This window comes from Gallus gallus, chromosome 5 (genome assembly GCF_016699485.2).
Source record: "Gallus gallus isolate bGalGal1 chromosome 5, bGalGal1.mat.broiler.GRCg7b, whole genome shotgun sequence".
NCBI classification, from domain to species: Eukaryota; Metazoa; Chordata; class Aves; order Galliformes; family Phasianidae; genus Gallus; species Gallus gallus.
In genome coordinates, this window is record NC_052536.1 from 44,660,952 (window position 1) to 44,687,748 (window position 26,797).

Below are 26,797 nucleotides of genomic sequence, written 5' to 3' on the forward strand. Positions count from 1 at the left end.
AGGGCCTCTCCGGCATCGGCCCCGGCGCCGTGCCGCCCGGGAGGCGCTCCTGGCGTTGTTGCCGTGAGGCTGCCGTCGCTGTGTGACGGAGGCACGGTGCCGCTCTTGCTGGTGGCGCTCACGCTCACCTTTTGGCCGAAGGTACGGCGGCATCGCTGCCTCGCCGCGTTCCTCCGCGCCCTGAAGGACCCTCGGCTGCCTCCAGCCCTGCCCGCAGCCCGCCGCGTCTCGTGGCAGCCGGGGATGTGGCAGCCACCATGTTGGCTCTGCGCGTGGAGCTGCCAGGTGACATGGTGGCTGGGACGGCTGCAGCTGGGCCGCGCGCGTGTGGCCGCCGACAGCAGCTGCTGTTCTGCCGGAGCGCTGCGAGAGGCTGAGGGAAAAACACCAGCGCTGTCGGGCTGCTCACCCGCATCGAGGCTACTTTTCTCGGTGTTAGATGTGAGCCAGGCAGCCTGTGAGCAGCGGGCTGGATTGATGCCTGCCATGACTACGTGATGCGATCTGATGGCTCAGAGGCTGATTGCTGTCCTCTGCATCCTGCTGGCTGCTCAGGTCACTGGCAGAAGTCCTCGTTCTGATAAGCCCGTGCTGAACTGCTGTAGGGAAGAGAGTACTTGTAACTTTTCCTTTAGGGTTTACCACTTATTTGCAGTAACGGATGATGCCTCTGGTAAAATATTATGTGGATGCAAATTTATTACTGTGGGGCTGCGTTTCTGGCCTTGTGAGTAGAAAGGCAATGTTCTGACCATACCTCGGGCCTTGGGTGTGCAATGCTCAGATCTGTGTTGCTCTGGTCTTTCTGCCTTCCTTCCATCTAAGTTCTGAACGTGTTTCCTCTTTCTTTCTCCTACACTGATTATATGTTCCTCACATTGGCTTACAGAACAATTTCTGCTGTTCCTTGTCCTGCCACTGTCTTCAGCATTTTCCCTCTTTTCTGTTTTGACTCCTCAATTTCCCCATTCCTAATTCTTTTGGTCTTACTGCTTGAGCTTCTCTTCCATATTTTTTTCCTTGGCTGTCTTTCCTTTTCATCCCCGTGTACCATCTGGAAGACTGCATCTTGGCTCTACTGTGTCCATGTTGCTTTTTGTTTAAATATTTGCTTGGGATCCAGTTTGCAGATCTTTCCTTTTCCTGACACTTTTCCATGGTACTTCAATGCTCTGTCCAGTTAGCAGACATATCCTGTGCATTCCAACTTACTGAATGTATCTTGTTTACAAAGGCTGCTCCCCTGTCTAGTTATTATGGCATTACCAAATGTCTTTTTCTCTACGTAACTTTAAGATCCACTCACCTGCAATTTTTGACCAATGTTGATGGTCTCCAACAAGGATTATATTGATGTACAGCATAATTATCAGGCAAACCTTCAGACTCCAACTGTTGCTGCTATTGCTTCTGCCCTCATGGATAGACAAGTGAGAACCAGGATGTCTCAAGGAGGAGTCACAAGTCATACTGAATCTGAATTTACCAAGAAACAGTGGAAAAAAAAACCCTACAAATGTGGAAACGGAATGACCAGTTGGGAAGAGCAACAAGGCACTGGTCTAAACATGAATGCATGGCCACCCCTCAGCACTTTGGCAGGTTGCATGGAAAGCAGGTAAAATGGTGGCAATCTGGGAAATCATCTTGAGAAGCTTCTCTTTTTTTGTGACCACTTGCATTTCATAGCTCATACAAAGGGATACTGACAGTGGGTTTCGTCCTTTGACCCACCACCACAGCATGCCTGAGGTGTGCTTTTGTATCAAAAGAGAATTCTTTTTCACCTTGAGTTACAGTAACTGGCATTTAGTTGTGGTAAGTAATGTCCTGGGAAAGCCTGATGCCCACGATGTTTTCCAGGGTAGTGGAACAACCAAAACCATCTTTAAAAGCTCTTAACAGTTTCACTCAATTCAGTAAATGCTTATGGGAAAGCTGGGAAGTTTAGTTAGGTCAGTATAGATAATAAAGAGAGACCCAGCAAGATACCATGGAATAGCTTTCCTTCTTTCTTTCTATTTTTAATTTTGAATTTGTTTTATATGATGACCCTATGAGAGTGGCAAAGGAAGTATTTCCACAGAGTGACATCACGTTTTGAAGTGTACCCCTGGACACTCAGGTCACTCACACATTTCACTATCTTTGGGGCTCATAAACCTTTGCTCTGGAGCTTTCTTTCAGAAGGATATTAGTGTTCTGGGATGCTGTACTGAAATGGTCAGCATTCTGGGCAGCTCGGAGAGGTGAGGCCAAAACCTTGAGCCTAGAGCTGTGATAAGTATTTAGAAAGTTTAAATAAAGTGTTCTGCTATTTCAGCTTATATAATTGCATGACTGTGCTGATTAATAGAAAAAAAATATATGCACGTTATTGAAAGGAAGTAGTTGTAGGAAGATGTGCCATAATTTTTGGCGTTTCATTAATTAATCTCATTTACAGATATCTGGCAGCAAGCCATGGCAGCCACGTTCAAGATCAGGCTGGACCAGGCTCTGAGCAACTTGATCTACATGTGGATGTCCCTGTTCATTGCAGGAGACTTGGACTAGGTGACCTTTAAAGGTCCCTTCCAACTCTGAAGATTCTATCATTTGGGCAATTGAGGGCTGGCAGACTGGGTTTCTCAGTAGAATTGGTTAGTCTGAATAGAGCAAAAAATGCCCAGACTGTCCTTGATTATTTCTGCATGAGGCTGGCCAGCGTCATATAGGCAGTGCACAGTTTGGTAGCTATGGTAGGTCATTTTTCTTCCAATACTGAACATGGAGCTTGGTTAGATATCAAGAGCACTATTTCTAAAACAACCAGTCTCAGAGAAGGTGTAGAGCTTCTGCTGCCCTTTGAAATGCTCTCACCTGCTTGATCAAATTTCCTAAGACAGTTAAAGATACAGCACGACTCTTTTCATATCTGTAGTTCATTGCATAGTGTACATTTGTAACATTAAGTAAATAATATCAGCTCTCTGTATTAGCTTGTATTTCTCCTTTTGGCTATAGAAATGTCACCTCACACGAACCTCCTGTTATCCAGTGACTTGTTTATTATAAATGAATTCTGAGATTTTTGGAGGCACAGATGTTCCATTTGATACCACAAAGGCAATCTAAAGCAGAAGCAGACATTCACTGCCTTTCTTGTCTTCCCCTTAGCACTCATGCATGGCGATGCTCAATTTATTCAGCAAAAAGATGAAAAAACCTTTCTTATGGTTTAATTCTTAAATTAAGTAAAAAAAGGAATCCGTTGTGGTAGGAACAGATGCGATTCCCTCAACGTCTGCAAAAAGCTGAATGAAAGTTTCTGTGTTTGTTTTCTGTCTTTCATGTAGTTGCTTCCAAAATCCGTTACCTCCAAGAATACCACAACCGGGTTCTCCACAACATTTACCCTGTGCCCTCTGGGACTGACATTGCAAATACTCTGAAGTACTTTTCTCAGACGTTATTGAGGTAAGTTTTAACTAAAGCTCTTGAAGAAAGAAAGAATTGCTAAAGTATTGTAGGGGGTATTTGTTGACTTTGAATTGTTTGCAGGATTTAATGGGTCAGTGCTCTACCAGAAAGAGTCAGAGCATAATCTAAGAAAAGAATGGTATAGATTAATGTTGCCCAATTTGCCCAGTTGAGCTGCTTATTGAGTGGCTGATTCTAAAATAAACTTGGTTGTTTACACATTTGCTTGGCTCTTCTAAGTCTTAGGCGAATGTGCAAACATACTGAACCTGTGAAGAAAGGAGCTAGTGACCTGCAGAGCTTTAGAAGTGGGCACTCATGACCTACTTGACAATCCTTGTGCTTTGGGATGGTAGAGCAATGAGCCGGGCAAACTGGACTAGAGTCTGTGCCATAGTTCAGATCGGGTTCTGGTTCAGTCCCTTATAACAATATGAGTAGTTGTGACGTTGGAATACAGATATGGATTTGGATGGAAGCAGCAAAAGATCAGGATTGCTCTGACCCAGGAGTTTGATCTGGTTTGATCCACCATTTAATTACAATATGTGGTGCAAAATACCGTACGAATACAGCATACATTTTGAATAGGAAATATTACCTCTTGTCTTTCTAAAGAGATGGGAAAAACTGTGAGGCTTAATTAGGAACGACATGCATATTCTGCTTTACTCCACAGTGCTACCTAATGGTTTCATAATTTCAAATCAGTTTAAAATGGCTTTTGACAGTGATTTTTGTCTGCCCAGGTTTTCATTGGCATTAGTTTTCATATACAAAAAAATAATGTTAATGCTGCATTTCTGTATAAATTCAGGAAGCTATATACCTGGGCTGGTTCTCCTTGCCCTGAAAAGCTAGCTTGGAAATACGGCCATTTGTCTTATGTCCCGAGGAAACAGTAATTTATTACAGTTGGCTACATATTTGTACACATATCCAGATGATGCAAATAAGTGGGGAAGCATTAATTTAACTTGAAAGAATGACATTAGTTCATTCTAACACTCATTCAAAGCCCATGGAACATTAACAAGATTCGTGACCCTGTTTGTAAACCTATGAGAAGGAGAGATACATAGATGGAAATACTCATTATCAGTGGATCACCCATTTCACTGTTTAAAAAGAAACAAGCAAAAAGCAGCAATGAAGCCACCAAACAGAAACAAAGAAACCCAGCCCTTCTGTTAACTGAAAATCTCAGGGCTAGAATTGTTTAACCACTGTAAAGTGTGTTTCCCCCAGCATTTAAAGTGTCGATCAAGTAAGGCAACGAGTAGGGCTTTTTAAAAGATCAGTAAATGGGATTTTGTCTCATAACACAGCAGTGGTTAATAAATAAATACATAAATTCAAATAGTGATTGAAAATACCTCTGAAATAGGACTTTGTTCCCACATCAGAGTGTTTTGATGGTTTGTTTTACACAACAAACACACTTAAATCATGTTTGAAGAAGGCTTTTAACTTAAGTGCCTCTACTTAAATGCTGTGAGCCTTCAAGTCTAACTTTCTTGCTTTAACGGCTTAATTCTGAATGTTTTATATCTTGTCTCTCAGCCGTAAGTACCAAGTGCTGCAATGAGATCCATTTCTTTTTGGGGCAGAAGTTCACTGGAACAGAATTAATTTTAAAAACTGCTTCTTAAAGAAAATATCTTTATAGAACCCTGCTGTCTTAATCTTCCTGAGCAGTTCAACTGCGTGTCCTGTGCAACAAATTCTTCATACTCCATGGGCAGGGATATTCCTGGGCTTACTGAAGGAACTTTATAATTACCAACTATGAGAGCAGTTTGGAATCAGAATAGCAACTGCACAATTGAGCAACTCCATTTCATTATTTTATGCTTGGAATGGGACTGAACCAAAATCCTGTTGTTGATGATGCTCACCTCATGAGGCAGAAGTGAAATTGATATGAAACACATAGATCTACATAATTCACAAATGGCTTTGTCCTTAACGATGTTGGATCTGATCAGCCTCAGAGGTAGAGGGATGCCAGAAATCGCAGCCAGGACTTGGATCTAAATTTATTAAGTGGTCTGCATTCTGATACTCAGCCAGGTCAAATCCTTGTAACTGGGGAATCTGAACTGCGGGTTAGAGCCTGAGTGCTATGATTGAACCACTATAAGTGTATATGCTTGCTGATACTAAGATAGAAGCTGGTTAAAGAAGCAAAACAAAACATACCCTGTGTTTAGTGTGGCAGATGGAAAGGAGGAAACTCCCACCCACTGTATGCAGATCTCTGAGATTTATCCTGAAACTAAACAGACTGGTTAAGAACTTGTCTTTCTGAACAGTCTGATAAAAAATTTCTTTGCATGCCGAGTCTCCTTTCTGCCTCCTACACTGATACTCCCTTGTGTAAGGTTTAACATCAATGTTAGAAATATGTGATGGAGAATAACCTCTCTAGTTTGAGACAGAACATATGTAATAAATTCAAGCTGCAGAAAGAGTACTGATCAAACAGCAGAAATGCCCTTTGATTTCTGGAGATTTGTCTGCTGAGCAAATTGGTTGGGGTCATCTAAAAGAACTTTAAATAATATTTTCTACTTTGATGTGTATTCTTTTTGCAGCTGATTTTTAGGACAATTTTTTCTTGATAAACATGTAGTCAAAGGAACCAAGAATGAATAATACTAAGTCACAGAAATTCCATATTATGATTGTGTTTTACAAGTGTAGCTTTTATTACTTACACTTTTTACCTTTCCATATTATGGGCACATTGAATGTGCTTTCAGTGGGGTATGCCTGCTGTTTTGGATCACATTCATATCTGGTGTCATTCTGCTAGTTATTGCACAAGGGATTAGTTTGCTCCTTTGCGCTGTACATAGCTTCAATATAGCACAAGCTCAGGGGTGGGGGGAGCAGATGTGGAATGGCTAAAAAAGTTCAATTCCTTATTTCTATGAACAAACATCACATAAAGTCACCATACACAATGCATAGCATATTGATTCATTTAGTTCTTCCTTAATTTTCCTCTTTGGACAAAAGCATTTCCTTACATTACCGCATGAATTTGTTTCATGCCCTGCTCATTTTCAGTATTTTAACTCTCATTTGAGGAATGATCTTAAGGCTTAAACATCTTGCAGATCAACTTATTCTTCCACATTTTCTTGGAGGAAAGTCTCCATGCATGTTTCTAAGTAAAATGTATTTCATAAGGAATAGTTGCAAATGCCTACTGGCTAATTAATAATCAAGCTTGTTTTGCTGCCTTGGTGAGATGCAAATCTCTCAGAGACATTTTAGGAAATGTTTCCTTAAAGACAGTAATTTTGAGATAGATTTGCAGCAGAGGTGTACAAATCTCAAAGGAAGCCTGACAGTTTTCTTGCATGTCATGGAGCAAGTTCAGTACAGGGTTATGATCTTCTGGCAGTCCCTATTCTCAGTATGTGCTTTGAGCAGAAACAGGAACAAACTGCAACCATTCTATCTTAGTCTTAGGAGACTTCCTAGATTTTCATTTTTGACTCTTTAATTTATTGCTATTTTAATATACTGGTCAGGCACAAACCTGGATCTGAAAGTTGTTTTGTGTTTTTTTTTTTTTTTTTCCCCCCGCCTAAATTTGACATGATTAGATCTGGTTTTCAGATATGATTTCATTTCTGTTCCTGGAGTGAACAGAAGGATGACCCAATCAATATGTAGACTACATGTCTTGGTTTCTAGTCAGTTAGCTGTAGCTCCATGTTAAAAAAAAAAAAAGGAAGTCTGTAGTGGAAACTCTCCATCACTGCCTTACACTTTCCAAAGCAAGGATTAAGTAGCCCAGTAATACTCCTTCTAGAAGCAAGAGTGATTGAAGTGATGTGCTGGCAAACTCAGGACTGGATAATTGGTATCATCTGCTAGTAGACAGAGGTGGAATGTAATTTATACCTTCATGTCTATAAACAAGAGCTATAGAGTATGGAAAATAAACACCAAGCAAATTAAAAGTTAATAGGAAATAAGGAATCAGCACTCTGATCATTTGTTTTTAAAGCCATACTGGATCCTAGTGATTTTTCTGATACAATTTTGTAGACACTTTCATCTCAGTCGCTACTTTTCTTGTACTGGACATTGGGTAACAGAAATCAAATTAATCTACCAAATATGTAGGACATAATAATAAATAAGTAGTTTCTTAAAATAGACAATATGCCTGTAATCTCTGACTGCAAGTGTGATGTGAGACCTGCCTGGTAGTAGCCACTTGGCATTCAACTGTAACTGTGAAAGTGTTTTACATGTATAGAGAATGAATGGCATCTCTCCATATAAGCACCTTTGCATGAGTTCAGCTTACTTATGTGAGTTGTTGCATTGACACAGATGCCTCTGTGCTAAGGTGGTTATATGGTAGGGATGTCTGGTCTGTTAAAGATAATGGAGACTTCCAGAAGTCTCCCTCTTGGTGTAATTCTGCTCTTCATTAGTCAGTGGAAATTCTGATGCTACTCTCTTGTCTTTTATAAGCTATGTTTTAATGCTGACTTCGGGAGTGGAATTAAACCAACAGGAATTGTTTTTGGGAATCCTGATTGCTGAGAGGTGTAAAATATGCTTAAAGAAAACAGAAAAACATCAAAAACTGTGTGTGGTTTAATAAATTTCAAAGGTATATTATATTTTCTAGGCACATACAAAGACTGAGATAGCCCTATCATTGCCTGATAACTAAAATGCAGCACTGCTTAAGTGACAATTTATATCTAAAGTAGCTTTTTATCTTTCATTTTAGAAAATTAGGTTAACATGTTTACAACATTCTTAAAACTACATTAACAAGGTGGCTGACATGTAGCTTCTATTTTGATTCCCACTAAATCCTTTTTTATTTTTTTTGAAATTATCTCTCCTTTAGTTTATAGTGAGTTTTGTTGAATAAATAACGTAAGTAGCAGGAGGAATGTATGGTAACATACTGTCTGATCTGCAGTTACATTATTGGTCTTGCTTGCTTAGCACTTAGATTTTGAGGGTAACTATTTACCCAAGGAACATTTGTATTCGTAAAGTAAAATGTTTCCTCCTTAAACATGAGCAAAGTTAAAAACACATAAACAACCATTATCATTAGCTCACAAACATATGCTAAAGACCATCTACTATATATTATTTTATAACTTTTCCAAATGTAGTTTAGTTAACATTTTAGAAATATTATTTCTAAATCCATGTGCCTGTTTAAACTTCATTATCTCAAATGATACTGACTGAGTGGTCATGAAACAGTATCATAAAATACATAGACATTATTTTAATGCAATAAACATGTGATTTTTAAGACTATCTTAACAAACACACATGTTTATTCTTTGCTAAAAACATGTTTCTGCAAGTGCCACACCTATATTTTACATGTTTTCAGTCAGTTGGTTCAAAAGATTTCATAGAGGGGAAAAAAAATCCAACAACCTCTCAAAATCTGAGAGTAAAATACTCATCTGTTTTGACACAGCTATTTTTCTGTAGCAAACATTATTAATACCTAGAATTTTTCTTAACTGTGAAACATGGGTAGGGCACTGAAACATGCATTTTTATATTTTTGCTCCTTATGAACCAGATAACACATGAGATGCAATGAAAATATTCATAGATGTCAATTTTAATTCTCGTATCTTGAAGCATGAAAATCAATGGTTACTAGATTCGTAGATACACTGGTTTTGGGAGCAATTGCATCTTATGTGGGATGTATCTGGTGTTTTATTATTTGTTTTATAGTGTCATTTCAATGTAATGTGCTGTTCTTTGTGTCTTTGTTGTCTCTTTTTTTTCTTTGTCCCCCCAACAGCATTTTGTCCCGCACAGGGAAGAAGGAGAATCAAGATGCCTCCAATTTGACAGTGCCCATGACCATGTGTCTTTTTCCTGTGCCATTCCCACTCACCCCATCTCTAAGACCACAGGTCAGTTCCATCAACCCTACTGTTACTCGCTCCCTCCTTTACAGCGTCCTGCGAGATGCTCCATCAGAACGTGGCCAGCAAAGTCGTGATGCTCAGTTATCAGACTACCCATCTTTGGACTATCAAGGACTTTACGTGACACTGGTGACACTGCTGGATCTAGTTCCATTGCTACAACATGGTCAACATGGTAAGCAGGCCCTTGAACCCTTCCAGTACGCTTAACTTCAGTGCCGTGAATCCATGAATGATGCTTAAGTGCAATAGAAGAGATGGGCCTAAACTGATCTGGATCTGGATGTCATATCTACTGGGATGCACTTACATCAAAGTGTTTGGTTTGCTTTCTGAAATAAAAGATATTTTGTTTTGTGAACCATGAATTTGGGTTGGAATTCTGAACTTGTCGGATTTTCAGTGAAATGTTGGTAGTATGGAACTAAAATAATACAAGTGTGTCTAAAAATATCTGGAACGTGAATATGAATCTGTTGGGATATCTTCAGGCTTGTCTTTTTGAAGTGGCTCTCTTAAACGGGCATTACTTGGATTTGTATACCTGTCTTGTGAAGAATATGCAGATTTAGTGTTTTGGTGAAGGTCTGTCTCTGCACAAAACGCAGTATACATTTGATTGAAGAGAAATGATGACAGTAGAGATGGCTTTAAAATATTCCAGGTTAAAAAGTTGCCAGTATTTCCACCCAACTTGCTGAAAAGCAGTGTTTTCTTAGGTTTTGAACTCAAACCTTTCTTAGGTTTTCATCTCAAGATTTTTGTGACTGGTGTATTTTTATTGTTTCTTTTTCTCTCTTTTATTTTTTTTCTTTCCCTCAAGTACTGCATATATCTGGCTTGTTAATCTGTGGCTTCCCATAATGGGGTTTTGGAACCCAGCATTTTCCTTATGTTGCATGAGCCAGAAATTAATTTTCACCATGGTACCAGGGTGTATTATATCATGATGAACTTATGTAGTTCAGTACAGGGAGTACTGTCATCAGTCTGATTCACTGCTAAACTCTTTAGCAGGAAAGCTGCTTCTGTTAAATGCTAAATTACTTCTGAGTTGGCAGCAGCATGTTTTGATTCAATGATTACTGCGCTGGGATCTTGGAAAAAGGGGACTATTAGCAAATTATAGACTTGATGACTTTACTATCTTTCCAGAAATTGAAGTTAATTATCAAAACAGTATTTTTCTAAGTAGATAACATGGTGATAATTAAAAACCATTGGAGTCTTCTAAAGAACAAATAACACCGAACAAACATGATTTTATGATGGCACAATGGTTCTTCTGGTGAAGTTTTTCTGTCCTTAGTCAGACTGCCATTGCTGTGTTACTTGACATACTCATGGGCAATCTGGGACATACAGTTGTCACTTGAATGAGGTAAAGCACTCCAGGAGCCCATGTCAATTGGAAGGATACACCAAGTGGGAACCTTACAGGAGCCTGTGCTGCATCTAGTGTTATTCGATATTTTGATTTGTACTTGGCTGATAGCAATGAGAAAACACTTTGATTTACAGGGGATATCAAGTTAGTGAAAGTAACGTCCCTTGTGTGAACAATTTCTAATTCGAAATAATCTTGGTAAATCACAGTCTGTTTTAAAAAGTCTTCAAAGGAGAAAAGTAAAGCACTACATTTGAATAAAGAAATCAAATGCAGAAATACTGGCTTGAAAGTCATACTGCGCAAAATGTTACAGCAGATCAGAGGCTGACTCATTAATATACTAATACTGGCAATACGTAAACATATTTTATTAGACATCCAAAGCATTTTGTTGAATTTTGCATTCTAATACCTCTAGCAAGGTATCAGCTGGAGTAAAATTTTCAGAGTTGTTCATCTGGTCTTAAGAAATGCACAGACTATTTGGGAGGAGTCTCCAGGTCATTCTTGTTTCTTTTTCCTGAAGTGTAGAAAATGTGGACAGAAAGGAAAAACCGAAGTATCATTGGCTTAAAGAAAACTGAGGGGAATTATGATTACAAACATGTAAAGATTATTTGAAGATTGCTGCAAGGAGAAATAAACTGCTTGTGTTTACAGTTACCCAGGAGCAGGATTAGAAGTAGTTGGCTTCCATTGCAGCAGAAGAAATTTCAAAAACAAAACAAAAACAAACAACAAAACAAAAAAATCCAACACCTTTTTATTATATGGATGGTTAAACACTAAGAAGAATTGGCGGATGAGGGAGTGAAAATTTGTCTTGCAGATTACTAAAGCCAAATTAGATAAACATGTGCCAGAAATAACACATTTGACTCATGTGTGAGGCAAGGGGACTTCACCTATTATTTCCTGTGCTTCTGTGTATTGAGAATTAAGTTTTGTGGCAGAACTTAATTATTTTTTTTCCCTTAATGTAGCATTTGACAAAAATGTTTTTTTTTGTCTCTGAACAATCCATGATGTTTGGGTAAGTACAAGCAGGTACAATAGATGGTCCTCAGATTGGATCCTGTCAGACTATACCAAACTGTCAACACTTAGATGGTAAATATGTATTGCAAGAGCAAAACGTGCTCTACCAATACAAGACTAGTTTTTCCACAGAAGGCTTACTACATACACAAAAATGAAGTACAGACTTCTCTGAGCACTCAAATCATCCTAGGAGTACAGATAAGTTTGGAGACCTGTGTAATACAGTTAAGGTTATGGAGGGAGTCAGTAACAAAAGAAATACCTCTCCTGCAGAGATAGTGCCTTATCTCTGCAGGATGCCATTATATAAATGCCATTGTATGCCTTAATGATATTTTGTAGTCACCACACAGGTTCAAACCTGGAGTTCATTGAGATCTTGGAGGGTTACTGGCTCCAGCTCAGTTTCTCATTTGGAAGATGTTACAGTTTCCACATACAGAATAACATATCTCGTCTATTTAGATCTTGAAATGTTGCAATTTCTTAAGTATCCCTTCCAGAACATTGTATTAATTATAATTAGTCTGGAAACTGTTAAATTTATATTTATCTTACTCTTCTTCAGCCTTGGGCTTTCTTGGTCTCTATGGCTTCCAATGAAAACAAGATTTTCTCTTTAATCGCATATTGTTTGCAAGACGCAGTGATGCTCCCCCGAGCCTCTGTGTGGGAGGCAATTTGCAGTTGTCATAAGGGTAATTAAGATCAACATCTGATTTTTGTTGGCAGATAATCTGAGAAGCTTTTTGCAAAAGGGGGATTTTTCAAACCTGAGTACCTATCAAATCTGAAATAACACCTCTGCTTAAATGCAGGCCCCTTTATGTAGGTGTGTTCATTTTACTGTCTGAAGTATTCATATTCCCTTCAAACTATTCTGGATACTGCTGAACAGCTGTTTCCCTCTGTTCTAGGAGGGGCTTCAATGATGAGTGATGTCACTTATCTGTGACCATGATAATTAAGTAGTTAATTATGAAATACTTTGAGGGGAAAACTTGATTTTAAATGCAAACTTTTAATGGATTTGTAAATCAAAAAGTACACATTTGTAATTATTTTCCAATGTAATGATTCTGTGTTTATTTCATTTTATTCAACAGATCTTGGGCAATCAATTTTTTACACTACTACATGCTTGCTTCCTTTTCTCAATGATGATATTTTGAGTACTTTACCTTATACAATGATTTCAACATTAGCTACCTTTCCACCATTTCTGCACAAGGATATTATAGAATATCTCAGCACATCTTTTCTGCCTATGGCTATCTGTAAGTAGAATTTATTCTGGTATTGTTGTGGTTCAGAAAATAGTACACTGATACAATATCAGTCTGTAAGAGCCAAAGTTATGTCATAGAATTGTTATGCAATATTGTACTGTATGTATATAAAAAGACTATTTTTAAATGAAACTCTATAAGTTTTATTTATTAGTGATTCTTTCCTTGATTACAGAATTAATGGGCAGAGTGCTGCTAAATGATGCATGCGATATCAATATGCATATGATGTATAATTTTTGCATCTGTATTGAACGTGGATGTACAATAATGAATCTTTTCAATGTAATGATACTGTGATGAATTTCCAGTTTTCTCCCTCCATCTCTTCCTGTCATTTTAATTACTGTACTAAATAGCTGCACACGTAATGTCTTCTATGTGTAAGTTTTAAGACAGAATCTGATAATGGCTGCCTTTTTGGGGGGGCAGATGGGATGGGGAACGTGGAGTTTCATCTTCCCCCCTGAAGGTATGATGTGATTACCTAATTCCAGAATTCCTGTAGATTGTGAGTCCTTCAATTCTGAAGTATGTACTTGTCTTTTTACCTGAATAAAAGCTTGATGGGCTTTCAGTAGTAGAGAGAATTTTAACCATTTTCTGCAGACAAAAATATTAGATTTAATATTAAAAATAAGTTTTAACCAACAGTCTTTTCCCTGTGAAGTTCATCACCGGGGCAGTCTACGAGAAAGTTTACAGGTTCTCAAAACACAGCTGGACAACATCCTCAGTACCTGCTCTAGTTGACCTTTCTTTGAGCAGGAGTTGGACAAGATGATCCACAGAGGTTCTTTCTAACATCAACCATCCTGTGATTCTGAGAATATCTCCTCCTTATTTGTGTTGCAGACCTTTATGGAAAAAACAGGAATGTTTTTTTTTTTTTGTATAAAGATCTACACTGATGTCAATAGAAAGTGTGGAAATTCCTCTTAGGACAAGGGAAGAAATATGGTCCAGTGTTCCAAGATTAAGATTTTGTGGAAATTTACACCTAAATATTATCAGTCAGGGATCTTGGAAAAATTTCCTCTTTGGGTTAAGAGCAGAATATTATATTAAACTTTTATTTCCTCCACTGATGTTATCTGTTAAAGAACAGCTGATGTACTTAGGTAACTTATCCCACCCTGTCTTCAGATCTCTAAAACTGTTCTCCAGAAGAACTGATGGAGCCAAATCCTTGGCTCTCATATAAATATATGCAATTCCATACTGTGTGGATGACATTCAAAAAATAATGTTTTAGCTCTCTGTTGGACTTTAACGTTGGGGCATATGGGGAGATACGACATGATTCTCTATTTTCCCTTCCCTTGTCCTTTACCAGTTGTGTGCTCTTTAAAATAGTGTCCTAGGCTTTCTCCACTGGCAGTGATCTGTTCCTTTGCAAGGCAAGCATAGAACCTTTTTTTTTTCCCCTGGTGTTCAGCTCTGAGTCAAACTGAAAGGGAGGGTACAAGAGATGGTGTGAGCAGCTGAAGAGCCAGATGGGAGGGATGGAAGCATCTCGCTGAACAATGATTATGTTCTATCCCAAATACTTAGTGTCTTGGTCCTGACAGACAGGCTTGGGAAAGAGCTGTAGAACATGAACAGAGAAGATGCACATCTCCTCTTGTGTAGATGGGTGCCTTCAAAGATATGTTGCCATGATGTAGGTCTGCAAATAAGCATCTACACTCTGCAGTTATTCCAAGTATACTATCTGACTATACAACACCTTGGCTACACGGTATTGCTACTGTTTATCCTTATCATAGATGATACTGTGGTATATTGCCATAACTTCAGTTCATACTGAGTAGTCCCTGCGAAGTACTCTGTGCAATATACCACCAGTCAGCCACCAGCAGTCTCACAGCTTTGCCAGTACACATCAAAAGTAAGCTTTCCATTCTCCTTGCTTTCTTACTGTATACTTCATCCTTGCCTTACCTACAACCCAAGTCCCAGGTGTGTGTGACTATTTGAGTGATGCTGATCTGATCAGTCTGTGGATTTTGAAGGAGATTGCCTGAGAAGATCACTATCTTTGGTCAGTGCAGCTCTGAGAAAGAAATCTTACTGATCTAGGAGAACAGATATGTGCTCTGTGAAGCAATTCCATATTCTTAGTCATCTCTCTCTTCCAGGGCATTAACCCCCACCAATACAAAATGTTTTTTCTTTTTTTTTTAATGACATAATACCTTAGGATTATTATTTCTATTATTTGTATGAGTTTAAATCATAATTATATGCTACTTTCCTTGTTATATGCTGATTTTTTTTTTTTAATTCTTCCTTTTAAGTGGGCTCCTCGAAAAGGGAAGGTGTTCCAGCTCATGTCAATCTATCTGCATCATCAATGCTAATGATTGCAATGCAATACACGTCAAACCCAGGTATGTGTAAGTGTGCAGCTTGGTATAATTCTCTGTGAAGCTCTGAGTCGTGAAATTCTGTCTCAGATGTGATCAAAGAAGTTCAGATGACGGAAAAATCTATCTTACTATCCAACACAGGATGAAAAATCAGTAATTTTAGTCAAAACAGGCATTTCTGAGCATTATGCTTGAAGTTGTCATTATGTAGATATGAGATCTCATTGTGATGAAGAAATAGGATTGGGTCCAGCACGAGAGACTGTTCTACTTTTGCGTGACATCAGGAAACAGTGTTAATTTATAATATGGTATTTGATAGTAAAAGTTTGGTTTCTGTTATGATTTGTATCCTTCCAAGATGACAACTGATAATATTTTTTTGAAGAAGACAGACAATGCTGGCTATAAGCTCAGAACAGAGCTGTTACTCAATTGTAATTGGAAGTACCTAAGCATAAATACCATTCTCTCTCACTGTGTCGCAGCCCCAGTTAAATCAGTGCAGTCACACAACCAAAATGAAACAAAATTTTACCTGAGAGAGCCATCATATTTCATGCTAATAAGCTACCTCCTGTTTTACACCTGTACTTAATTGGTTAGGTGGTGTGTGTGAGGAGGAGCCTCACACTGTGCAGAAGAACCGTTGCATCATGCTAATGCAGTTCAGTGGTAAATAAAAGCAGTACGCTTTTTAAAAGCTACCTGTGCAACTTTTTTGATGAAGTGTTGCGTTTTTGCATGTGAGTTCATGTTCAATCCATTAGAGGAAAATTTGCCTCTGTGGTTTTGAGGAAGTCAGGCAAATGTTAATGGGTTCCTTTGGCTCTTGTGTTTAATACAGTATGGCTTCTATGCTCTGGTGTACAAAAGAATTGTGCTGTCATGTGTTGTTTCTGTCTCTGTCTCACTGTAAATGACAAGACACCCATTTACAGCTTTATATAGTGCCAGAGAAACAAACTTTAAGTGAATTAGCAGGTATTCCTAAGCAAGATGTCTTGAAAAATGATCTCCATGAGTACTCTCATAAGGCTCATTATCTTTCTGCATTACTTGACAGAAAAATCTAGTAATATTTAAAGTTTGTTGTTTTATGATAACTCTCAGGTCAATAATCCTTTAGCAAACCTTTCAAAATAAAAGGTAATTAAATGTAGACAAAGCAAAACCAATTTGTTAATTATATCACTTCTGCAACATGAGTTTCCATTTTAGTATTACATCTATACTATCTTTTCTCTCTCAGTGTATCACTGCCAGTTACTGGAATGCCTCATGAAATATAAACAAGAAGTATGGAAAGTAAGTTTGTGATCTTATATACTTGGTGGAAATGTCTTGCTGGTAATGAAAACCAGAGGGCTTGAAAATAGAGCTGATTATATACCAAGAGCTGATAAAACAAATCTATGTATCCCATCCTCTGAGTTATGAAGAGGAAGGTACTGATTTTTACACTACAGAAGTAACACTACTTTTTGTAGAACAGACCTCTCTTTCCTAAATACTAAGTAGTTGTGGCTCCAAGTGGCAGACATTTTGAAAACTACCAATCTTATCAGTGTCTGTGGTATTCAACTCTTCCAAGGGCTCTGCGAAAATATCGTCTTAGCCCAGATCTGATTTGGATCCAGTTATTTAGCTATACGACACCCCTTTGTCCCAAGAATAGACAAAGGCTTCATTTGCTGTGTGTTAGTATACCATTTGGGAGGGATCACAGCTGTTGGATATTCTGACCAAACTCAGAAGCCAGTTGTAGACATATTTCTTAAGTTTTACATCTAATCTACTTGTAAGAGATTACAAAAAATAATTGGCAGGGCATTAAATGTACGTATTTTATGTGTTCAAATATATTTGTGAAAGCAAATAGTAAATGTTGAAGTGTATTTTTTACCTTGCGCAGTAGTCATCTTATATATTTCTTTCCTTAGGATTTGCTATATGTCATAGCCTATGGACCATCTCAAGTTAAACCTCCAGCAGTACAAATGTTATTTCACTATTGGCCCAATTTAAAACCCCCTGGGGCAATCAGTGAGTACAGAGGACTGCAGTACACAGGTCAGTGCGGCTATTTTTGTGTAAGCCAAAATAAACATAAAGTGAATAGTCAGCAGTGTGTTAATTGCATGCTTGCAGTTCTAAGATGTATTTTGAAATCCTTTTGTTCAGTGAGCTGGTGATATATACAATATCTGTCTGTGCATGCAAAAGATCTTATGAAAAATAATAATAAAAAAAAATTGATGATGGCTAGTGATTATATGATGTTAGTCCAAATGAAGGGAACAGGAGGAAAAATAAGTACAGCGTTCCAAATGGTCTGTGAAACTGCTTTCTTGGCCTCACAGTGGTTCTGGTTTATGTTTCTTTCAATTACTGCTTTGGTGGCTTTGTTGTGCCAGCTGCTATCACTGCTGCTCTTGCTAAGGCTGTTTATCTGGCTGTTATTGTCAAAGAAGTCTGGTGATGTCAGGTGTGGTCAGTATAATGGATGAGCGCTCAAGGTTGACTGTAGAGTGAAAATAATCCTTGTCATACAGGAGTGTTAATTTTTTAAAATGTCTGGACGAAAAAGCAACAATTTGCATAATAAAAATGAAGGGTAGAAGACCATCTAGACCAACTCAGCTTTATCTTGAAAGTTTCTTACAGATATTTGTATGATTCTTTTAAACATTTGTCTTGATTTTATTTCTTAATTTTTAAAAGAATCCTTATAGTACTTCTCTGCATCACTTCTCTTATGCAACCAGATTTAAAAACGCAGTATGGTATTCAGTCTGACTTCTTACTAACATGGGGCAGACTGGAGTAGTTTTTTGCCTACGTAACTTTTCTATTAATGTATCCCACAGTGAGCTATGTATTTTCTTCAGTTGCATGGCGCTTTGACTGGAGGGCATTCCATAAAGCATCCAATTGATGCCGATTGAACCCACCTTTTGTTTACTCCTTGTCATTACAAAACTAAGGCTCCTTCTGTGGCTAGTGTGTTTTTCCAATATTACAGCAGCGTTTTCATTTAGCCTATGAACTATGAATGTTTTTGAATGTACTGTGCTACTCCTACTGTCCTGCTCTTTGAGGGGAGGGAGGGGGAGAATTATTAATTAACCCAAAACCTAGTGAGAACAGGAAGGATTTACAAAGGGAATGTCTACGGCTTTCTTTTTCCTTTCCTCCATAGGTTGTTTACTGTAATCATTAGTCTTCCTGAGGAATTACTTCTTTCATATTTATCTAGTACTTTTACAAGAGGATCTTGGTTTTTATTGATACCACTAGACACAAAGAATATAAATAATTTCTGTCTGTTTATTAATCTCCTGTGTTTTGGTTTTGCAGCCTGGAATCCTATTCATTGCCAGCATATTGAATGCCATAATGCAATTAACAAACCAGCTGTGAAGGTACTGCTATTTTGTCAGTAGTCAAACCTGACTATCTGGAGGTGGGGGAGGTTGCACTTTGCCCCAGCTGTAGGGCGTGGTGATGTTTAGGTGACTAAGAGCAGCTGGGTAGCTAAGAGAATAGAAAAAACTTTCAAAGCTAAAGGAAGTTAGAGCTTTGTGAATGTTTTCTTTGAATGCCTACAGCAAGATGGAATATTTCCTCCAATAACTGTGAGTCAAGTCTTAACAAGTAACGTTAGAATGGTTACAAAGCACTGTATAGAATTCTAAGCTGGCTTATAAATATTTTCCTAAACATATGTGTTTGTGTAAACATATGTGCAAATCTTATTATGAGGGTTGCTCTGAAAGTAATGCCTCCTGTTTTATTATATTTATTCATGACACCAGAGACAGATGTTGGTGTTATGGCAGTAGAGGTTGAACTTTCCCAACAATAGTCTGTTACATTTGTGACAGATGGCAGCAGAGGGGCAGTCTGACAAAATGGCATCTGACATGATAGTGCTTATGAAGCAGAGATGTGGAATTGAATTCCTCCATGCTGAAATACGGCTTCCATTGACATTCATCTATGCTTGCTGAATGTTAATGGAGTAGATGTGAGCACAGTGAGGTGCTGGGTGATGTGTTTCGGCACTGAGCACAGCAACAGTGAGTCAACTCTGCTAATGCAGGTTTCTACAAGTGTGGCATGCAGGCCATAGTTCATTGCTGGTGAAAATACATAGCTGATGGTAGTGGCTCTGTTGAAAAATAGTGTTTTGTAGCTGAGAATTTGCTCTGTCAAAAAGGACTGTTGTGCTTTTTGTGCCTGTTGTAGTTCCCATGGAAATAAGTAGGAGATATTACTTTCAGAGGAACCTAAGTATATACGTTCTGTCACTGGAATTGTGGTGGATAGTTAACAGCTATGATGACTGAAAATTAGGTCCTGCTAGAAGGAAAATTACTGACAGAGAAATAAACTTTTACATTACTTTGTCCTAAACAATTCTCTCAGTGACTGTGTGGAAGAAACAAAGTTTGTTGTGACTGTGCAATGTTAATGAATGTGAATGTGTAATGCAAAATGTACTTGTCTTTCAGAGACTGAAAATTCTCATATTGGAGCAAAAATTGTTCTTTTCCCATAGGTTCTCATTTTCAGATATGTTCTTTTCTTTGTTAGAAATATTTTGAGATCTTTGACTGCCAGATCCTGAGTACCATCTTTCAGAATACTTAATGCTCTCAACAGTTATCAAGGCTGTATTGTATAGGTTGTCTCTGCGTTAATGCATCAAACACTTTCTCAGTGAACTTTCATGGACAGATGTGTTAATAATTTTCCTTCTCTGTGTTTCAGATGTGCATTGACCCATCCTTGTCTGTGGCTTTGGGCGATAAACCACCTCCACTATATCTTTGTGAAGAATGCAGCCAGAGAATTGCAGGGTAGGTATACTGAGAGATGGGGAATGATCAGGCACAGTCAGTTAAACTCCACAGTTCAGAAGAATCTGTTACAGAAGACTTATGCTTTCTTTTTTCTGTATGATTAACATATAATTTGTATAGTTAACTCTTGAAATATATAGAGCACAGTGCAACACAGTGAACAAGGATTACAGAAACTTACCCAAATGATTAGCACTTGCATTTAAATGGGTCAGCAGTGAGTTTTTAAGTTAAGGGCTATGAATGACTAGAGTGTGGGATGTATTGACTGTGGTAGGGGAACCTTATTAATGTACAAGCTTTTACTTAAGAAACTTTTTTTTTTTTTTCTCGTCATGCTCTGAATGTCATTAAAGCAGGATATTACAATGAAAGATCTTTTGCAGAGACTTGGTTACTTTTCTGTAGCATATATTTCAGATTGTTCTCTAATATATACTGTTAAGCAGCAAAGTAAAGAATTGAAACTGGTGCAGGCTTGTCCAGTACATTAAAGGAATATATCCTGAGATGAATGAACCTCATTAACCTGTTTTTTAAATTGATTTTAAATTGATTTTCTTGTGTGCTTTGTCTACTAATAATTAAGGGGACTTCCAATCATTAGTTCAAATAGACAATGTTAGTTCAGAAGATACATGTTTTTGTTTTGTCCTCAACTTAACAGCCATCTTTATATCACACCAGCTGCCAGAAAAAGCAATTACATCTTGTAGAAGTCATCTTAGATTTTAAGGCATTGATTTAAAGCTTCAGGACAAAGTAATTTAATTTGGTAGAAGCATAGCTTCTGAGGAGACTCACAGTAAGTGGTACTAGTACAGTTTTTTTCCATATCTGTCTGTCACTCTTCGCTATCACTTCTTAGCCTTCAGACTGCCTGAGCACACAATGTTTCCAGCTGATAAATTAGTGACTTATAAGTCATTTTTGAAAGCTTTGAACAGGATGTTCCAACATCAGAGCGGTAATTTGCAGTAAGTCAGGGACAGCAAAGAGAGGTAAAATCAAGCAGTCTGCCACTGAAGAAACTGTACTTGTAAAAGCACTGCTTCAGACTAATGTCAATGCTTCCACATTAATTTAGATAACTTTCCTCAGTACAAAAATAAATGCATGCATAAATAAAGAAATGGAAAGCTAATTAGATATACGATTTTTATAGGGATCACAGTGAATGGTTGATTGATGTTCTTCTACCACAAGGTAAGAGGTATTTTAAGGGTAGGTACAAACTAATCGTAATTGTACAACCCTATGTTTATTGGTATTTCTGCATACTGTGTTACATAAAATGCTGCATTCCATTTTTAAAAAGTATTGTAGAATTTTAAAGTAGCTTGTACTCCATGCTGCTAAATGTTTTTCAAGTACTATAAAGCATTAATTAGTTTATACTTGAAATCATATGTAGCTCTTTACTTGTGAGGAAACAGAGGTAACTGAACAGATTTTAAATTCTTTAAGCATATATTGTTGAAGCCAAGTTTTTAAAGTGTATTTTGGCCAGCATGAGGAGCTAGTTCTTCTGATAACCTGGCTCTGATTTTAAAGCTTTAAAAGCTTCTGAAAATCTATTCTACGAACAGGAAACTGTAAAGGATATCAGAAGTGGACGTAATGTATTTTTCAATGATCCATTCACTGATCCAATCATGGAACACTGGCCAAAGAACATGTGCAGTATTCTACTATCTGCCAGAAAGCAGGCTAAGCTTATTGGCAGACTAAGTAGACTTTCCTTGCAGTTTATAAGGACAGCCACACATCCTATAGAATACTGCACCAAGGACAAAATGAAGACATTCCCTTTCTCTTTGTTTGGCAAACTGGAAATTCTTAGGCTGTGGATTTTTTTTCTTGCTGTTTCCTTCCAATTACAATCTAACCCAGACTACAAAATGTATCATTTATTTTAAGGGAATTAGAATATATATATATTTATTTATTTATTTTAAGGGAGTCAGAGATTCAGAAGCCTCTGAATCAGATAATGGGGTGAAAGACTGAAAGGTACTGCTTACAGGTTGAATGTGCAGATATTTCTCTGTGGAGTTAGGGATCACAGATTTAGTGGCTACATCTACACTGTTAATCTAAATTCACTAATACTACCAGCTTACAGTTCAGTCAGTGTAATGACATGAGACCTGCCTTTCATAGTATGCCAGTTGCATTAGTATGCCAACAGGCCCACTGTTTCAAATCTTCCTATGAGGCAAAATGGATAGGAGCACAGCACGCTTAACATACCAAGACTGTTCTTTCATTTTTGTGTAGAAAGAGCTAGTAAGCACATGTATGCAGTGTCCTACTTCCAGGAATCCAAGAGACTTAGAGATTTGAGTAGTATCTGGAAGCACAAGTTTAGCCTCAGAGAATTCCTTGCAGCTATTCCATTTTCCCGTGGTTGCCATATTAAACCAGAAGAATCATCATTCTGTGTTGATGTTTTGTATGCCTTCCCCTTACAGCTGAAATTTCTGCTATATGTCAGAAGAAGGTAAGATTAAGTCATTTCTGTGATGAGGCATGATTTGGTGTTGTATGTAATGTCATTCCATTAGTGTGTGGTGCATCCTTTTTGGTACCATTCCAAGTTTTCACAGTTTATCCATGAATGCATTTGTTGTAGATGGGAATGATTTAGAAGCAAGATTTCTTTTTGTTTGAACTGTTGATATTTGACTGGAGTTGTAGGTTTTTATTCAAGATGTAACAAGTAAGGCAATTTAATTATGCAATTGAGTGGATTTGTTATTCTATATCTGCTTATGAAGTAAATACAGCAAAAGATAATTTTTTTTATATTGAGTGTTTTATATCTTCTTGTTTTCCTGAAGTCCTAGATTAATCTTAAATTGGACAAAACTCCTACTGTAAACAATGAATTGTTTTAAATATATGGACTGAAGGTATTCAGTGGTCTAAAAAATTGCTGACAAAAAGAATCTGCTTGCAAAACCTACCAGCTAGTGTGTTTTAATAACAGTTCAGTAATGAAGGATACAATAAATAACATATGCTAGATCTTGTGTGATAAATAAAGCTTTTCTGTTGGGCCAGATTACCAGAGGGCAACAATGAAGGTAGTGCATACTTCAGGGGTTTGGACAATTACATGATAAGCTGGATTCACACACAGATGTGGCATCATCGATTACATACCTAAGAATGTGTTAGTTTGCTATATGTAAAACTTGAAGGGATGTTTTGAACTATAAGCAAAGGTTAAGAGAAGTACTGTAAATTTTAGAGATTGCTCCAAGCCAGAAATTGATGACTTAAATGTTGTTTGGCCTGCTCCAAAGGAAGAGCAACTGTGACATTTAAGTCCAGACCTGAGCTCATGTTCTTGAAAGCTCAGTGACACTTGGCATCAGGAATTTGTACACATCTGTGCTTGTATATAGTGATCTGCAAACAGCCAACACTTGAGCCAGCTCTCCAGTGTGGACTCTCATCACAGTTTTCAGTTCCACTGCCTGATACTTATGGCCTAATAAAATTCTTTTTATTTTCCAGAACTGTAGTTCACATGTCAGAAGAGCTGTGGTTACATGCTTCTCAGCGGGATGCTGTGGTCGCCATGGCAACAGGCCAGTGCGTTATTGCAAAAGATGCCATTCAAATCATCACAGCAGTGAAGTTGGGGCAGCAGCAGAAACCCATCTTTACCAGACCTCACCACCCCCTATCAATACACGAGAGTGTGGTGCAGAGGAGCTTGTGTGTACTGTAGAAGCCGTGATCAGGTAATATTGTAGTTTATAGAGCATCTATATATAAAGCAGGGTCAAGCTTTTGTGTAAACACTGCCTGCGTAGCTCATGGGTACTGAACTTCCGCTGCTTTGGCCGAGTACCAATCAGCTGTGAGTGTTGTCCTTGTGGAAGAATTCAGTCTTGAATCCTATAACTAAATTTTACTTTATTACTGTCTCCAGGAAAATGTTGACATCAAATGCCTTAATCTCTAATCATCCGTTCATCAGATATCTGTATCCAATGCAGGAAAGCTGTTTCACTGCCTACAAACTTGTTTTATAGCTTGCTGAAAGAAGCGGAGTTCCATGCTGAGCAGAGGGAGCATGAACTCAACCGCAGGAGGCAGATGGGCCTTTCCTCTTCCCATCACTCCCTGGACAATACAGACTTCGATAATAAAGATGATGATAAGCATGACCAACGCCTCCTAAGCCAATTTGGTATCTGGTTCTTGGTAAGAAGTTCTTGTTCTTTTATTTCTGAAGCCTAAATTCTTTTTCTCTCTCTCAACTATTAGCTATTAGGTGGTTAGAAGGAACTTCCTAAATCTTCTGTCATCTGTTCCTTTCCTTTTTGTTTTTTATTTTACTCAGTGCAGTTACATGACTTGAAACATCCTCCTTCTCCTTAGAAGGTAGCAAAAGCTCAAACAGCAGGTCATTAAGGGCTTAGAATGTGCCTGGTCTGTGATTTGAAATACAAACTTTGTCTCTGATTTGGGATAGTCTTACAGTGCAGACGTTGTTTAGAAAAAGAAAGTAAGTTTGGAGACAAGGAGAAGACTATAGATAATCATTTTACAGGTATTTTTGAAGGCTTAAAATTCATATTCCTGCCCCAAATGAGACAAAAAATCAAAATTGGTACCCTCTTGTACAGCAAAGATCACTGATTATACCAACTTAATATCTTCTTTCGTGTTTTTTTTTTTTTAAAAAAAACTCTTGATTTGGTTAAATCTTTTACATTTCTACGTTTTATATACTTATATTTGAGTCACATACTATACTGGATATTAGATTTCCTTTTGAAAGGGGAAATGATTTTAAAACTCAAACCAGAATGTTTCTGTTTGTCAAAGGATTGTTTTGATTATTTTCAGTGTTAAAAAAGAATAAAATAAATGCTTATTCTTTTCCTCTTATTGTTATTTTCTGGTTGTGGAAATATTTTGTCAATTATCCTGTGCAAAATTCAAAACTAATCAGCTCAGTTACCTTATATTTATTCTGCATCCATGTATTTTTGAGAATATGCAAAATATAGTAGACAGATACTTCCATTTCTAGAATGAAAGGTGAGAAACTTTGTTTGTATTTCTGTCTTGAAGGTGAGCCTTTGCACCCCCAGTGAGAATACACCCACAGAGAGTTTAGCAAGGCTGGTTAGCATGGTGTTCCAGTGGTTTCACTCTACAGCTTACATGATGGATGATGAAGTTGGTAGCCTGGTTGAAAAGCTCAAACCCCAATTTGTTACCAAGTGGTTGAAGACAGTTTGTGATGTCCGGTTTGATGTCATGGTTATGTGCCTCCTTCCTAAACCAATGGAATTTGCCAGGGTAAGAATAATTTATCTGAAGGTTTGTTTAGTTGCCACAGACCTTAAAGTAAACTGGATAAAGACTGTTTTTCCCCCTCAGCCTTATCAGGAGAGAAGAAATCTCATTGGTAAAGGAGTAGTAGAGTTCAGGAATTTTTCCTCTTCATAGCTTTTAAAGTTCTACTCTGCCAGAAATGGGGAATTATTTACAGTAATATGAAGACAAAGTGGAAGAATATTATAGAGATTGAAAGATACTGTGCATTTTCAATAGCCGCACATCTTTATTATGCTAAAGCATACATTACAGAAATAAGGTGTCACTTGCCAGCTTCCAGGTATGACCTTCTTCTTTAGTCTGCTTTAGTATTATGTTTCCAATTTAAGTGACTCAGGAGACTCATCTGCCATGGTTTGCATTATTTTTAATGGCGAGAGAGAGACTTATCTGGAAGGTCATTAAGGGGGCATTGGTGAGACCACTTGCTTGAATAACTGCTTGAAGGAGCTTTCCTCACTTTCTGCCCTTCAATTATGAAACAAAACTTGCCTTAACATGAATAGTTGAAGGCACGCATCAAAATTAGATACATGAATATTCATCTATAGAAAATGAAACATCAGGATTAAAATACGAATTTTATGTTTGTGAGGGGTGTAAGGGAGACTTTTTCCACATTTATCACTGCCAGCCTTACTTGTTCTTTTGTAAACTTTGGAGATGACTTTTATTTTATTATCTTCTTATGTATAATGTTAGAAGGACAAGTTCACTTTAATTCCTACAATTTGGTGGTTAGTGTAGGAAGTGTCATCTGGACTTGATGCACTACATCATCAGGTAGGACGTGTGCATCTATGGATTTTTCACAACCTCATATATAGAATTTGCTATACTTGTGCAGACCACCCTGTATGTAACTCCGAACCATCTCTTTGAAGGGAGACCTTGACTGTGGGAGGATTGGAGGACAGCTGAGGGAATCTGGGAGGTGAATAGGTTCACTGGGTGTTAGAAATGAAGAGATCTGGGCTTTGAGGTTAAAGAGGAGAGGAAGGGCTGAACCTTTATGCTGTAGTCTGTTGTGGACCTTTTTCTTGGATCTTGT

At 37.9% G+C, this 26,797-nt stretch overlaps 1 protein-coding gene and 1 non-coding gene across 15 annotated transcripts in view; both read left to right on the forward strand.

Annotated features, from left to right (window-relative positions):
• UNC79 (unc-79 homolog (C. elegans)) overlaps positions 1 to 26,797 on the forward strand; it is a 95,742-nt gene that overhangs the window by 439 nt on the left and 68,506 nt on the right. For 5 of the 14 annotated variants that reach the window (XM_040701423.2, XM_040701424.2, XM_040701422.2 and 2 more), the window contains exons 1-14: positions 152 to 1,618; positions 3,339 to 3,459; positions 9,290 to 9,594; positions 12,957 to 13,127; positions 15,440 to 15,532; positions 16,764 to 16,819; positions 17,455 to 17,584; positions 18,872 to 18,936; positions 20,288 to 20,376; positions 21,545 to 21,585; positions 22,854 to 22,882; positions 23,905 to 24,134; positions 24,429 to 24,600; positions 25,477 to 25,707. In XM_040701423.2, the coding sequence (XP_040557357.1) occupies positions 1,573 to 1,618; positions 3,339 to 3,459; positions 9,290 to 9,594; positions 12,957 to 13,127; positions 15,440 to 15,532; positions 16,764 to 16,819; positions 17,455 to 17,584; positions 18,872 to 18,936; positions 20,288 to 20,376; positions 21,545 to 21,585; positions 22,854 to 22,882; positions 23,905 to 24,134; positions 24,429 to 24,600; positions 25,477 to 25,707 (1,779 nt within the window). In that variant the 5' untranslated portion in view covers positions 152 to 1,572. Of the gene's footprint in view, positions 1 to 148; positions 1,619 to 3,338; positions 3,460 to 9,289; positions 9,595 to 12,956; positions 13,128 to 15,439; positions 15,533 to 16,763; positions 16,820 to 17,454; positions 17,585 to 18,871; positions 18,937 to 20,287; positions 20,377 to 21,544; positions 21,586 to 22,853; positions 22,883 to 23,904; positions 24,135 to 24,428; positions 24,601 to 25,476; positions 25,708 to 26,797 lie in introns of those variants that run through there. The other 9 variants (XM_004941885.5, XM_015287759.4, XM_025151007.3 and 6 more) reach the window with 7 other exon arrangements.
• Positions 481 to 556, forward strand: MIR1800 (microRNA 1800). The gene has a single exon (NR_035302.2). It is a non-coding gene; the product is annotated as a microRNA 1800 (primary transcript).